This window comes from Schistocerca serialis, chromosome 9 (assembly GCF_023864345.2).
Source record: "Schistocerca serialis cubense isolate TAMUIC-IGC-003099 chromosome 9, iqSchSeri2.2, whole genome shotgun sequence".
Taxonomy (NCBI): Eukaryota; Metazoa; Arthropoda; class Insecta; order Orthoptera; family Acrididae; genus Schistocerca; species Schistocerca serialis.
The window spans coordinates 244,277,397-244,293,401 of record NC_064646.1 but is presented as its reverse complement, the minus strand read 5'-3'; the positions used below and the strand labels follow the sequence as shown (position 1 = coordinate 244,293,401).

At 37.5% G+C, this 16,005-nt stretch overlaps 1 protein-coding gene across 1 annotated transcript in view; it reads left to right on the top strand.

Moving 5' to 3' along the window:
- Positions 1-16,005, top strand: part of LOC126419103 (SWI/SNF-related matrix-associated actin-dependent regulator of chromatin subfamily B member 1) — a 127,597-nt gene that overhangs the window by 23,140 nt on the left and 88,452 nt on the right. Inside the window, exon 3 of the mRNA XM_050086200.1 lies at positions 5,715-5,844. Coding sequence (XP_049942157.1) covers positions 5,715-5,844 — 130 coding nt within the window. The remainder of the gene's footprint in view (positions 1-5,714; positions 5,845-16,005) is intronic.

The following is a 16,005-nucleotide window of genomic DNA, read 5'->3' as shown; positions in this document are numbered from 1 at the left end:
TCCGGGCGGGGACTACTCAAGAGGATGTCGTTATCAGGAGAAAGAAAACTGGCGTTCTACGGATCGGAGCGTGGAATGTCAGATCCCTTAATCGGGCAGGTAGGTTAGAAAATTTAAAAAGGGAAATGGATAGGTTGAAGTTAGATATAGTGGGAATTAGTGAAGTTCGGTGGCAGGAGGAACAAGACTTCTGGTCAGGTGACTACAGGGTTATAAACACAAAATCAAATAGGGGTAATGCAGGAGTAGGTTTAATAATGAATAGGAAAATAGGAATGCGGGTAAGCTACTACAAACAGCATAGTGAACGCATTATTGTGGCCAAGATAGATACGAAGCCCACGCCTACTACAGTAGTACAAGTTTATATGCCAACTAGCTCTGCAGATGACGAAGAAATTGAAGAAATGTATGATGAAATAAAAGAAATTATTCAGATTGTGAAGGGAGACGAAAATTTAATAGTCATGGGTGACTGGAATTCGAGTGTAGGAAAAGGGAGAGAAGGAAACATAGTAGGTGAATATGGATTGGGGGACAGAAATGAAAGAGGAAGCCGCCTGGTCGAATTTTGCACAGAGCACAACATAATCATAACTAACACTTGGTTTAAGAATCATGAAAGAAGGTTGTATACATGGAAGAACCCTGGAGATACTAAAAGGTATCAGATAGATTATATAATGGTAAGACAGAGATTTAGGAACCAGGTTTTAAATTGTAAGACATTTCCAGGGGCAGATGTGAATTCTGACCACAATCTATTGGTTATGACCTGTAGATTAAAACTGAAGAAACTGCAAAAAGGTGGGAATTTAAGGAGATGGGACCTGGATAAACTAAAAGAACCAGAGGTTGTACAGAGATTCAGAGAGAGCATAAGGGAGCAATTGACAGGAATGGGGGAAATAAATACAGTAGAAGAAGAATGGGTAGCTTTGAGGGATGAAGTAGTGAAGGCAGCAGAGGATCAAGTAGGTAAAAAGACGAGGGCTAGTAGAAATTCTTGGGTAACAGAGGAAATATTGAATTTAATTGATGAAAGGAGAAAATATAAAAATGCAGTAAGTGAAACAGGCAAAAAGGAATACAAACGTCTCAAAAATGAGATCGACAGGAAGTGCAAAATGGCTAAGCAGGGATGGCTAGAGGACAAATGTAAGGATGTAGAGGCCTATCTCATTAGGGGTAAGATAGATACCGCCTACAGGAAAATTAAAGATACCTTTGGAGATAAGAGAACGACTTGTATGAATATCAAGAGCTCAGATGGAAACCCAGTTCTAAGCAAAGAAGGGAAAGCAGAAAGGTGGAAGGAGTATATAGAGGGTCTATACAAGGGCGATGTACTTGAGGACAATATTATGGAAATGGAAGAGGATGTAGATGAAGATGAAATGGGAGATATGATACTGCGTGAAGAGTTTGACAGAGCACTGAAAGACCTGAGTCGAAACAAGGCCCCCGGAGTAGACAATATTCCATTGGAACTACTGACGGCCGTGGGAGAGCCAGTCCTGACAAAACTCTACCATCTGGTGAGCAAGATGTATGAAACAGGCGAAATACCCTCAGACTTCAAGAAGAATATAATAATTCCAATCCCAAAGAAAGCAGGTGTTGACAGATGTGAAAATTACCGAACTATCAGCTTAATAAGTCACAGCTGCAAAATACTAACACGAATTCTTTACAGACGAATGGAGAAACTAGTAGAAGTCAACCTCAGGGAAGATCAGTTTGGATTCCGTAGAAACACTGGAACACGTGAGGCAAAACTGACCTTACGACTTATCTTAGAAGAAAGATTAAGGAAAGGCAAACCTACGTTTCTAGCATTTGTAGACTTAGAGAAAGCTTTTGACAAATGTTGACTGGAATACTCTCTTTCAAATTCTAAAGGTGGCAGTGGTAAAATACAGGGAGCGAAAGGCTATTTACAATTTGTACAGAAACCAGATGGCAGTTATAAGAGTCGAGGGACATGAAAGGGAAGCAGTGGTTGGGAAGGGAGTAAGACAGGGTTGTAGCCTCTCCCCGATGTTGTTCAATCTGTATATTGAGCAAGCAGTAAAGGAAACAAAAGAAAAATTCGGAGTAGGTATTAAAATTCACGGAGAAGAAATAAAAACTTTGAGGTTCGCCGATGACATTGTAATTCTGTCAGAGACAGCAAAGGACTTGGAAGAGCAGTTGAATGGAATGGACAGTGTCTTGAAAGGAGGATATAAGATGAACATCAACAAAAGCAAAACAAGGATAATCGAATGTAGTCTAATTAAGTCGGGTGATGCTGAGGGAATTAGATTAGGAAATGAGGCACTTAAAGTAGTAAAGGAGTTTTGCTATTTGGGGAGCAAAATAACTGATGATGGTCGAAGTAGAGAGGATATAAAATGTAGGCTGGCAATGGCAAGGAAAGCGTTTCTGAAGAAGAGAAATTTGTTAACATCGAGTATAGATTTAAGTGTCAGGAAGTCATTTCTGAAAGTATTCGTATGGAGTGTAGCCATGTATGGAAGTGAAACATGGACGATGAATAGTTTGGACAAGAAGAGAATAGAAGCTTTCGAAATGTGGTGCTACAGAAGAATGCTGAAGATTAGATGGGTAGATCACATAACTAATGAGGAAGTATTGAATAGGATCGGGGTGAAGAGAAGTTTGTGGCACAACTTGACCAGAAGAAGGGATCGGTTGGTAGGACATGTTCTGAGGCATCAAGGCATCACCAATTTAGTATTGGAGGGCAGCGTGGAGGGTAAAAATCGTAGAGGGATACCAAGAGATGAATACACTAAGCAGATTCAGAAGGATGTAGGTTGCAGTAGGTACTGGGAGATGAAAATGCTTGCACAGGATAGAGTAGCATGGAGAGCTGCATCAAACCAGTCTCAGGACTGAAGACCACAACAACAACAACATGTATAGAGAGGCTGTAGAGATTTTTAAACACCGCAATAATTTTAACAGGAAAGAAGAAGTCTTGAAGCTAGATAAGATATTGCGATCGACTCTGTACCAAAGACGTGACAATCGATTACCTTTGATCGAGAGTAATGACGCCAGCCAGAGATAGTTTTACTGTTGACAACACGTGACGAGTGGTGGCGCCCTGTACGCGCTCTATATAAACAGGACCTCCACGGCCTAGCAGCCAGTCGTAGACTCACCTCAGATGATGTTGCCCGCAGCTGGCAACGAAACGTCAGGGAGAAGTATTTCTACTATTGGACCACGGCCTCTTAGCCCGGAAGTTTTAATTACTGGAACCCAGTATTGTTTACTGGACTTGGTAGGGTTATAACTTACAAGAAGCTGGTATAGTCCATACAAAACTGGAACAGAGTTAACAGAACTTAAGTGCTAATCTTTGATAGAAAAATGTTGTTGTTCTCTTGAAATCCTCTTGGATAAATTTAGAGACTTATCGGATGTGGACTGTACATTTCTGCTGCAGGTATCATCAATGTAAGATATGAGAGATCAGGGCATGCTCAGAGTCTTATAGACAGCCTTTTCCCCTTGCGCAATAGACAAACAGAACACGACTAAAATTGCTAATATCTTCATACTCTTCTACACACTGTAGTGGGTCTTACAGTTTATATCTGTAGATGTATATATGTGATACTAATAATTGTCCAAGAGGAAACGTGAACAAAATAATGTTAAGATTATTCAGTGTTTCCATAGCACACAATAGCTTATGAATATTAGTGTGCTTCAGGCTTATAAAATCTCAAATAAAATTGTTTTATAGTGTTTCAAGACTACTGGTCAGTGAACAGCCCCAACTCATAAGCTTTTCTAATAAAGGCTACAGATAACCTTAAGCATATCTCTGAAATAAGATAGATCTATCACTTCATTCCTCTATAACGTTATTATTTGGTCAATCTCTTAAATTGTACCCATATGTCATATCTGTTGGAGAGATAATTCGGTACATGTTCAGTCATTACAGCAGATGCAGAATAGTGAATACGAATGTGTAAGTTTCCTCTGAGGAGAAAGCATGTTTCAAACTAGGGGTGTGAAAAATTGACTGGTTAAAATGATACCAATATTTTAGTTCTGAATAACTGGCATTTTTCGGTAGTTGTTTGGTCTTGTTCATAACAAGTGTTTCCTATTTTTTACTAATAAGCAGGTAAAAAAACGAAATATTAAATAGACATAGCAACAATGCTAAAGGTTTTGGTTTTTAAAATAAACATTTTTTAAAAACTGCGTAATTTTTATTCGTAAAAGTTCTGCTGCTTTGAAATATTGTGTTACTATAGAAAATGAAAAAAGCAGTTGGTACTAGTTTAATATAAATGCCAATAGAAATCAGAAACAAACACATATCATTAGAACTGGTACCGATTTACTGAGACCGTAATGTGTGGCTTGTTGGATGGTATGCATGTTCATGCAGTGTGCGAGACTTGCATCAGCTGGTGTGTATGGTAGTTCCTTGCTGTTGTCATCAGGCATTAGTTGCATTACAGAATGGTGACATCCCTAGTCAGGAAGTATTTTACAAAGTGGACTGTCAGTGAGCATCTGTAACACTAAGGTTAAACTGGCACTGAAAAAAGAAAAAAGAAAAAGAAAATTAGAAAACTGGTTGTTCCAGTGGTAACCACCACCTCTACTTCTATCTGATTCAAATAACTTATTTCAGTTTGTATATTAACTGTGACCTGCCTTGATTTCTCACAATTAACACTTAGTATGTACATGTGGGCAATCATTTAAAATATGTACTGATACACACAAACCTCCTTTGTGAACACATCTGTTGATCAGTGAAAACCTTGTGGAAATCACTACAGTAATTCTTGAGATTAGCCTGGAGTTATAGTGGTTGTTTACTATTTTCCCATCAGATACTGCCTCCGCCCTAGCTGACCAGCTTGTAGCTCCTACCATTGACACAATATCTCTTTCCATAAGCCAGTAAAATTTGTTACCAGTTACAGCATGTATATTGCCCAGTCATTATTACTATAAGCAATAAGTTATATACACAGACATTTCTCATGAATCGATCTATCTTTTAGTGAAAACCGTATTAAAATCTCCGCAGTAGATGCTGAGATTAACCATAGTATACAAACGATAAAAAGCAGCAGGGGACTTCAATTTATAATGTGTACGGGTAAACAGTATTCTCATTTCTTAGTGCCAAGCAAAGAGATGCAGTGTTAAGGTACTGGACTTGCATTTTAGAGGACAGCAGTTCCAACCCTCATGCGACAATCCGAATTTAGTTCTACTGTGATTTGAGTTAATCACTTGAGGCTAAATGGAATTGTTCCTTGAAAAGGGTGCGTCTGATTTCCTCCCCCAATCTGGGGTTGTTCTCTATCCCTAATGACCTTGCCATCAATGTGGTGTTAAACACTAATTTTCCATTTTCCTTATTTCTTGCTGTTAAAGTTTGTATTTTGTTATGATATGCAATTGTTATTTTTTAAATTAGCTGTGGGTATATATTACAAATGTAGCCTAAAGTTTCTACTTCATCATTTAATGTGTAACTTGACTTTTTTCACATTCTGAAATCTCTCCTTAATCATGGGATTTACACAGCACGATTTATGAGGTAAGGAATGAATTAATTTTGTCCAGCTCACCATGCATAGCATTTACTTATGTAATTTTAAGGTAAACCTTCCACTGCCTAACTGTAAGTCTGAGATTTGTCTTTGCGTTTGCTTCAGGGCTGAGTCAGCATGTTCTGGCATCAAGTGTTTCACTGCTGAGAGCTTCAGAAGTTGAGGATATCATTGAAGGAAATGATGAAAAATACAAAGCTGTTTCTGTCCATTCTTCAGAACCACCAGTTCCCAGGTATCTGATTAAGTTACTTACTTTCTTCAAAATAAGGAAACAAATTTGCTTACTCTGAGAAATTCTCATATTTCTTCATTAATTCATAATATTTTTCATGGAATCAAATATATGTTGGTCTGTGTTTTGTCTGTGAAAAAGTGGATTTTATTGATCGTGCACAAACTTGACTGTCAGTTTATTGATACAGTTAGATTATTTGCTTAAGAACACCAAAACATGTCAGCGTATATCTGATAATATTGTGAAAATGATACATTGCTACTCAGCCATATATAGGAGATGTTGACTCATGGACAGGTGTAACAAAAAGCTACTAAACATGTTAGCTTTCAGCCAGAAGGCCTTCTTCTGAAATAGACACCATGTACACACACGCATTCACTCAAACACAGCTCACACATGCATGACCACTGTCTCTGGTTGCTGAGGCCAGGCTAGTGTATCTTTATAATACACAACTCATCTTAAGACTGTAGTGTTGAACACAGTAAAAATACAGGGTGTTTCACAGAGAAAATACATATTACTAAGTATTGTATTGTCAGAACTATTGGTCACTGCACCATGGCTCAGTTATTGATGAAACGAATATTTTGTCTAGTTTATATTCACTGTTGTTAGATGTTGGTTATCTTCTGTTTGACTGGTTACCGTCTTGTATTGCAAAGTGGTTACTCTGCAGCAGAAATAATTTTGTTTTCTCAGGTGTGTGAAATGTAATTCTGTGTTTGCAGTGCAAAGACATTTGAAGTTGAGGTATCAAAACTAATCTTCTGAATGGGTGGAACAATCGCAGATGGTATTGACATCTAACAATACCACCACTTGCGAAGTAGGTTAGAAATCAGATTAATAATGTTGCTCACGCAGCATATGTTTGTTTTATCGGGCAACAACAAAGTTATTGACTGTGGATGGTATTGTCAGAATGGAAATAATGAAGTCACCGTAAAAAAGTCATTAATTTGGGCACTTATCTTGAATGGATTCCCATGTAGATTTCGTCTAAGTTGTTATGGCTCATCTTGTTGATTGTAGGGTGATTCCACTTCGACTGCTAGAAGGTCCAGATCTGTATTTTAGCAGTATTTGAAGACCTAACAAATGCGTTTTTCAGGAAATTCTTAATGATCAAAAAATCCCATATCTGAACAATGGTATGGTAGAATTAATTTTTGACTTGGTGTTCATGATCCATATTTTTATTCAACTTCTTGTAAATTCACATTTACATCTTCTTAATTGTCACATCATCAAGAAAACAGTTTTGTATCAATCTTCAGATATTTAATTTCCACTTTAACCAAACACGAGACGTGACTGTTCTTTTACAAAACGAAATAACAACTTAACTTCTGCAAAGTGAAACAAAGACTGCTCTGCGCATTCGCGCCAAAATGGTTACAAGTAAGTCAAAGATTATGACAGCAGGGTGTATACGACCAGGGACAACCAGGAGATCCGGGAAAAACCCGGGAATTTTTTTGTCCGGGAAAAACCCGGGAATTTTTTAGAATTTCCAGAATTTTTCCTTGTTTTAGTTTTTAGTTAAATTTTTTTACATTCACTGGTAAGAACCAGTACTCTGACAAAGGATATTACTGTAACCTGCTACTGCAGAATAACTCTTCAATAATAAAAGATAAATGAGAGAAAAAAAACGAAAATAACTTAAGTTGCAAAGGAAATGTGCCATATACAACGACAACACACAGTGCTCATGCAAGCGCGTGCCAACAGCAAAATGTGTCATAGGCTTTAGGAAGACTATGCAATGCTCCATAACAACAAATTACCCCCGATGAGTGTGAAATCACAACTGTTCACATGAGATTCGTTTTAGCAGTTACGAGCGGACTAGTGCACATGCACAGTTGAGTCGCGTTTGAGCAGTAGATTGTCCCACTTCTGGCAACAGGAATGTGGTTGTTGGCTGTGCAAGCAGTCGCAGCAAGCAGCTACATGGTACCGGGAAAAGGGGTCGCCAAATTCATATTCGCGTGGGGAAAAAACCTGTTTCACAAAGCGCTTAGTATCCAGCGCACATTGGTCTATCGATTATTCATATGATTCTGAAACGCACCCCTGTTGGTTTTTGAACAATTTTGAACACTTCCTCGTCGCATCTAGAAATAAACTTTCCCCAGACCAAAAGGGATGGGGCTACACGAGCTGAGCAGAGTAAAGCCAAACGGATGAATGCCAATTGCCATTTGATTATGTGGTTGAATGCGCTTACGAATGATCAGTGTTGTTATAATTACTAGCAAAATCCTTAGATTCAGACTACCAGAATGGAAATAAACAACTAACAGGAATAACAGGTGAGCAAGATTATTTATTTATTTATATCCCATAAATCCAATACTGCGAGGCATTCGCATGGATGTAGGATGTATCAGAATTATTACAAATAATACAAAAGGAATACATAAAAGTACCTCTTGCAAGAGGATATCTGGTATAAGACAAAATACACATTGATGATAGATCTTAATAGCTAAATGAAAGACACAGTAATGTTAACAGTGATTGTGAGTATCGTAATGCACAATAGCACATCAAATTAGTAAATGAAAAAATCAATTACATTTAACTCTACTGAATTATTCTTCTACCGAATAGAAGAAATTATCTAATAAATACTGTTTGAGCTGTTGTTTAAATTTGGGAAGCTCGTGGATAAGTGATGGTGGGAGAACAGCTCATGTAATGGGCTCCTTTTTGTGTAATAGTAAGGTTTTTTGATTCATTATGGAGGTCCAGCTTCCTCCTGGTATTGTGGGTATGGTATGAATCATTGGTTTTGTACGATTGTCCATTTTTAACAATGAAACATAACAGGGAGTAGATATCTTGGCATGCAGTTGTCAGTATCCCTAATTTTCTGAAATGGTTCCTACAAGAACGGCTAGGCTGGACTCCGCTCATTCTCCTAATAACTATCTTTTGGGCAATGAATATTGTTTTGGATAGTGGCTGATTACCCCAGATTACATATTGTCTTCTCGGTGTATCCAAGAAAATGAAATTTTGACAGAAAATTTTTGGCCAGATTGCTACACTAGTAAGGACCAGTTGTACAGTCCCCAGCTAGCAGCCGTGTAAGTTCTATTCTGGAAGTAACGCGGAAAACGTGTTGTACAAATACGTAACAACGCCTAACCGGAGAATAATAAGTGGGATAACTAAACCTGTTATTCTAGCAGGGTTAGTGAAGTTAATCAGCGAACAAATTTTGACCGTGACAGGAATAGCTACAAAATTGGTTATGACAAGATTGTTCGTTAGAATGGGGAAGGAGAAGAGACGGGGACATTTTACAAATTATGGAAGAATAAGACGATTCCAAATTTATATGACAATTTCATAATACTACTTTTCGATCTCATGAATGAAATGTGAAACTGTTTCCTAACATTAAGCTTTTTGCTTGTAGTAGGTCTAATAGGCATTTGATATTGGTACCTCATGAATTATATTCTGTCTTGTTATAAAAATGGCCATTTGTGCCAAAACAGTCTCGTTTATTTGGTCAGGGTGTATACGAACCGGAAGATCCGGGAAAAACCCAGGAATTTTTTCATCCGGGAGAAAACCAGGAAAAACCCAGGAATTGTTTAGAATTCCGGGAATTTTTCGTTGTTTTAATTTTTAGTCAAATTTTTGTGATTTTGACTGGTAAGAACCAATACTCTAACAAAGGATGTTACTGTATCCAGCTACTGCGGAATAATACTGCAGCAACAAAACAAACGAGAGGAAAAAAACTTAAGTTGCAAAGGAAATGCCCCATATAGAACAACAATACAGTGCTCATACAAGCGTCTGCCAACAGCAAAATGTGTGAGAGGCTTTAGGAAGACTGCAGTGCTTCATAGCAACAAATTGCCTCCGATGAGCGTGATGTGACAACTGTTTAAATTAGATTCGTTTGAGCAGTTGCGGGCGGGCTCGTGCGCATGCGCAGTTGAGTCGTGTATGAGTAGTACCTTCTCCTGCTTCTGGTTACATAAGTGTGCCTGGGCGCCACTATTTAATATTGCCCCGGTTGGGAAATATAGTAAATCTGATGCACAGAGCAGTCTGGGTTGTTGTGGGGAGGTGGGTCGTCTCCACGTGACCTGTGTTTAGGTTCAGTGATTTTGTTGTTTCCTCTTCGTTCTTTGCTCTCACGTTAAATGATAACAAAACAGATTTTTGTGGCCGAGAGCTATCAAGTGAATTAAAATACGTTTGCATAATTATGGAAGGGCAAAATACGTTATTAGTTTAAGATGTTATTTCCACGTTTTTGACAGTCAAGCTTAATCGCCTTGCAGAACAATGAAGCTATTTTTGCCGGTTTGCTAAAGAGATTTGGCTTTCATTAATCTTTTCTACTGAGGCAGTCAATTTATTTGAAACAAAGTATTTAATTTCATGCTATTGGCTATTTTCAACTGTTCGCTGCATTTTAAGCGCATGTATGGCATTATGCCATAATAAAAAACCAATCATGAGATAATACAGTATTGGTACTCCAAGAAAATTTACATACGAGTGTGCATTTTAAGACGAATTATGCATTTTGGTATGGTTCACGAAATTCCGATGCCCTTGAAGTATCCTCTGATGTCTTGTTTCTTTTATGACTTAATGTAAGATCTTTTAATGTTTTACACATACGAACATATATATGGGCTTTCTGCATTATCGTAGCTGCGCTAGCGTGATGACGCCTGTTATCTGGCGCTCTCTTGCAACTGCTGAAACAAACCTATTTCCAATATGTCGCGGGAAAATACTGCGAATGGTGGTTTCAAAAGCGTTATATTCAAAGCAAATTTCCTTTTACGAAATACGAACTATGTGCGAGAATGTACGATGAATTTCTTAAATCACAAAGCGTTTGACTTTGATTTAAAAATCAGATGACCATTTAGAAGAATTTCGAGCCGATAATATCAGACATTTACGTCGTAATTAAAATTTTTTTTGGCACATTTGTGTGATGTATCTTAAAACGTATCGCGCAAAAAAGATCGTCATTATATGTGGAAGCTTAACTTCTCTTCCAGCTTATTAATCTTCGGACCAATATTATATGTGAATGCTATGTATATTAATTTAAACCATTAACTTTTCTTATTTGTGCGTTTACGCTGCTTAAGAGTGATCTTCCTATTGGCTGACTATATCACGTGTCCTATGCTGTCATCAGCTGGCGAGATCACATGACATGGTCTACAAAAGCACATCATAATCTCGATTTCAATGCTTCGGAAAGTGACATGCGTTGTTTGGCGGAATTCAAATTTATACCGTCTTAATATGAAGATATGTAGTGCACATCTTGCTGCACATCAAATGTCTTAGAAAACGTGTCCACCCCTCCCCGAGTATCGTTTTCTGAGTGCCCGGAAAATTCTACGTCGATATATAAACATTCAATGGATTGATGAGTTTTACAGTACCGGGGAATAACTTAACACGGAAAAAGTGTATTTTCACCCGGGAGAAAGTATATTTTTAACCGGGAAATTCGGGAAAAATCTGGGAATTTTTTTTTTTTTCCTTGTCCACGTATATACCCTGTTGGTGTGTGTTACAAAATTGCTGCAATATTAGAAAGGCCTATTTTGTTTTGTCTAGCAGTGACAAAATAGACATAAACAGAGTGAGAAACCACACCAGTCTTGGGTAATGTTTGTGTTAATAGCTTTTTCAGTATTGGATAACGACATTTGGATTTTTCATGTAGCAAAATGTTTGACGAACTTTGATGAGGTAATAGATTCTTTCGCAGAAAGGAAACCGCGCCATGTAAAGCTGTAGCAAGATTAGAGAGAAAAAAAGGCTAGGAGCTAAGAATTGAAGAAATGTGTACTTTCTCGCTTGTCTCTTGTCTTTATTGGTTTTATGTATCCTATATTTAATTTTTTGTCACACAAAACAGCAAGTTATTAACTAATACGCAATAAAGAGTGTATATTTTCTGAAGAGTTATTGTTCTCCCGACTACATATAATCCCATCCACTATTAATCGCTAGTTTTTTTTTTTTTTTTTTTTTTTTTTATTAAAAAAAAAGAGGGCCATGAGGGCCATGCTGTCAAATCGGCTGAATGGGAGCAGGAGAGGCACCACAGGACATTTCAATTTCCACTGTCCTGAATATTGTTTGAGTGCCTCATCTACTTTACTTTTGACTAGGTTTTTCATAATTTCAGCTCAGGTTTATCCTCATAAAAGCACAAATTCTCCTCATAATTTATGATTTTTCTGATGTGATTGTAATTTTCTTCACAGTGTATAATAAATAGTTGTGTACACACAGTTATATTTCTTTTGGGTTCACAGACAATTAATTTCATCTCACTCAAGCTAAATGCAGCACTTATCTTTAACACCCAGTCCATGCCAAATAATATGTTGGAATTACAAGACAACACTGCTAAAATTTTACATCTTTTATTTCAAATGATAAAAGTACGTGACTTTTAATAACTTTACTATGCTTTCCTGTGGCTCCTCTTATCTTTACTCCTAACACAGGTGCTTCAACAAAATTAACACTGTTCCTAATTTTGTTTATAAATTTTTCTGAAATGGCTGAAATTGGACTCCCTGTATCAATGAGAAATTTACCTTCCCAAGTGTTAACTTTAGCCTTGATGTAGGGACATCCTAATACACATTCTTCCACCTTTTCTTTTAATGGTTCATGTAACAAATCACCTTCAATTTCCTTAAAATTTCCCTCATTACTTTCCTGACTAGTTTTTAATAACTGTACATACACATTAACACTTTAAATACCATTATCTATGGATACAACAGCTTGAATATACAATAAATATTCATTACTTTTTACACTTTGCCACCAGTGGGGAGATAATGTTTTACAAATTTTAGCTAAATAGTTCCAAAATTCTTGTGTTCATCTTCCATGGTTTCTTTCCCTACTTCAACTTTTTCCATTTTTGATAACAATGGAATACTTGTTTAGATAATTAAAGTTTCTGAAAGTTAATAATGAACAAAAAAAAATTTGTGGTCACTTATCTCACTGTCGATATCTTCTCCGTTGAATATCCTTTATCTGCTCTGTTGTATTGTTAATTTTGCATCCGTCATGTAGTTGCGTCCTGTTTGATTCTTGATTATTCAATTTTTAAATAATTAGTCTTCAAATACACGGTGCTGCCTATCCCGGCAAGAGCACCCAAATTCTAACAATACCACCACTTGCAAAGTAGGTTAGAAATCAGATTAATAATTTTGCTCACGCAGCATATGTTCACTTTATCGGGCAACAACAAAGTTATTGACTGGATGGTATTATCAGAATGGAAGTAATGAAGTCACTGTAAAAAAGTCATTAATTTTGGCACTTGTCTTGAATGGATTCCCATGTAGATTTCGTCGAAGTTGTTATGGCTCATCTTGTTGATTCTAGGGTGATTCCACTTTGACTACTAGAAGGTCCAGATCTGTATTTTAGAAATATTTGAAGACCTAACAAATGCGTTTTTCAGGAAATTCTTAATGATCAAAAAATCCCAGATCTGAACAATGGTATGGTAGAATTAATTTTTGACTTTGTGTTCATGATCCACATTTTTATTCAACTTTTTCTTAATTTGTCACATCATCAAGAAAACAGTTTTGTATCAATCTTCATATATTTAATTTCCACTCTGACCAAACACAAGACTTGACCGTTCTTTTACAAAGCGAAATAACAACTTAACTTCTGCAAAGTGAAACAAAGACTGCTCTCTGCGCATTCACGCCAAAACGGTTACAAGTAAGTCAAAGATTATGACAGTCTCACAGAAATGAATACACACAAGAACCATATCACTGTAATATATCGATACATAGGAGCACCTATACATTAATAAAACCAAATGTGAATATTGTCACAAAAATATGTCTGTTACTTCGCAGAAAAGTAGTAAGATATTACTGGTATCGAGAACTGGGGTTGGAGTGCCGTAATGGTCACGTAAATAAAGAAACATTAGAGACAGTTTCTAGAGACAGAATGTATATCAAAAGGAAGAATAGAACTTCCACAGATGATATTGACAGTTTGTGTATGCAGGATGTGTATGTAAAGAAAAGAGTTCTGGCAGCCCTCGTGTTTTTGACAAAAATGTAAGAAATCAGACCACTTTTCAACGTATTCCTACAACTCATTGTGCCAGTCGGGAGTCACAACTGTCTACATTTACAATATTGTGTTTCGAGACGTCAGTTGGTTATGAAGCAGTGCACGTTACAGCTGTTATAGGTTGTATGTCATGACGACAAACGCTAGCGTGTGGCATTTTGATGAGTTTCAGAATGCTATTGACAATGATAACACTTCCGCACAACACAGCATGTCACATGATACATCATGTTCAGTGATGAAGTGACTTTCCACCTTAATGGGAAAGTAAACAAACACAATGAATTTGGGGCATACAGAACGCGCATGCACACAGTGATGTGTATGAGATTCATCCAAAGTACATGTGTTTTATGCAATATCCCACTCATCTGTTTATGGCCTATTATTCTTCAATGGAAATGTGGTTAATGCTCAGACTATCTTGCTGTGCTACAAAACTGATTGTTTCCCAGGCTGAAAGAGGACATCCTCACTGGATTTGACAAGTACTGGAATATCTGAATGAAACTCTACATATTCTACCGCCGCTTGGCAAGCAGATTTTTTTATCTATCCAGTGAAACTATATTGTCAAAAATTTATTGTTTTTGCTGTTACATTAAGTACATATTATACTTAAAACTCATTTTCCTCAAATTAAAAATTTTGGTACGTAGAGCCTTTTTTAATCCAGTTTTAAATTTTTGAGTTGGCTAAGAAAGTCCTTTTGGCCGAAAGCTAAAAGGTATAGCAGTCTTTTCATTATGTCTGTCTGTGACTCAATATCTACCCTAGATGTCATGAATTTATTTTCCCATTTCTTTGTAAACCATGCTTGCTATTTGATTGGAGAATCATTTCATGCAAGTGATTAGCTAAATCCTGGATGTATTGTCGTGTAGAGCTCTTCCAGTCATTTCTCATGTTTGGGTTTACTCCTGGAATAGAATCCAAAAGTTCTTCAAACTGAACCTCATTCTGTGCTTCTGTTGAATTGTGCCTTAATCATACATAAACTGGTGCTTTTCTTTTGTAAAATACAAAACTTCTTAGTAAACTGCCTTCTGCTTGTAAGGGGTCCGTAGGCCCTTACTATAAGTTTGCACTCGGCACAGGTCGATAGGGCAAACAATCGATTGTGTCGTGTTGCGAGAGCGAGTGTGAGTTGAGGGAGTTCCCATGTTGCGGGCCGAGCTGTGTGGAGGCCTGTTGCTAAAATGCAAGGCTTTACCAACAAAGGGAGTGGCCATCGCCGCGGTTTAACCCCTTTGTGCTAGAATAATACGGGGAAAGTGAAGAAGTATAATTACGAGAGTGGTCAGTGATATTTCAGTGCCGATATTTTGGTTTCGCGTCTACCGCGCCGGCATCATTTTGGATTGCAGTGTTGGATTGCAGTGATTGTATTAACGTGTGACGATAATGAATAACGAAGAAGCCTGTGCTGAGATTAGCCGTAATTAGATGTGTATGACGAAGGCAGTGGCTGTCTCCTTCTTTTTGTGTTTTTGAGACTAATATAGGTTCTTGATTAGTGAAACTGTGTTGGTGTTCTTCTTGTTACCAGACATTTCATTATTACAGCATTTGAGAAGGACAAACTGGAAAGTAACAACTCCGTAGCAGTCAATTCCGATTGCCAGCCCCATTAGGTACACGGTCACATTATTAATAATTATTGGGCTGCTATTCGATCAGGTCGGGTCGAAATAATAAATCGGAGGTGTTACATGCTACATATTATTCAGTACTGTACTGATCCTCTCTCCTCAGTTAACGAGCTTGGCTCTTCCTCTTCCAGCTGTCCACAAGATCATACAGATGTTGCTGTTCTGACTAGTTTGTTCTTATGATAGTGCTGTGATCATACAGTGTGTGGAGAGAGTTTCTGAGACAACACTGTGCTAGTTGCAGCTGGTTTCAAACATGCTCAGTTGAGTTCATGTCCACAGATACCACAGGTCACCCCACATGGTTGCTTTATGCCTCCTGTAGGAAGTGTTAATGAAGTAGGCA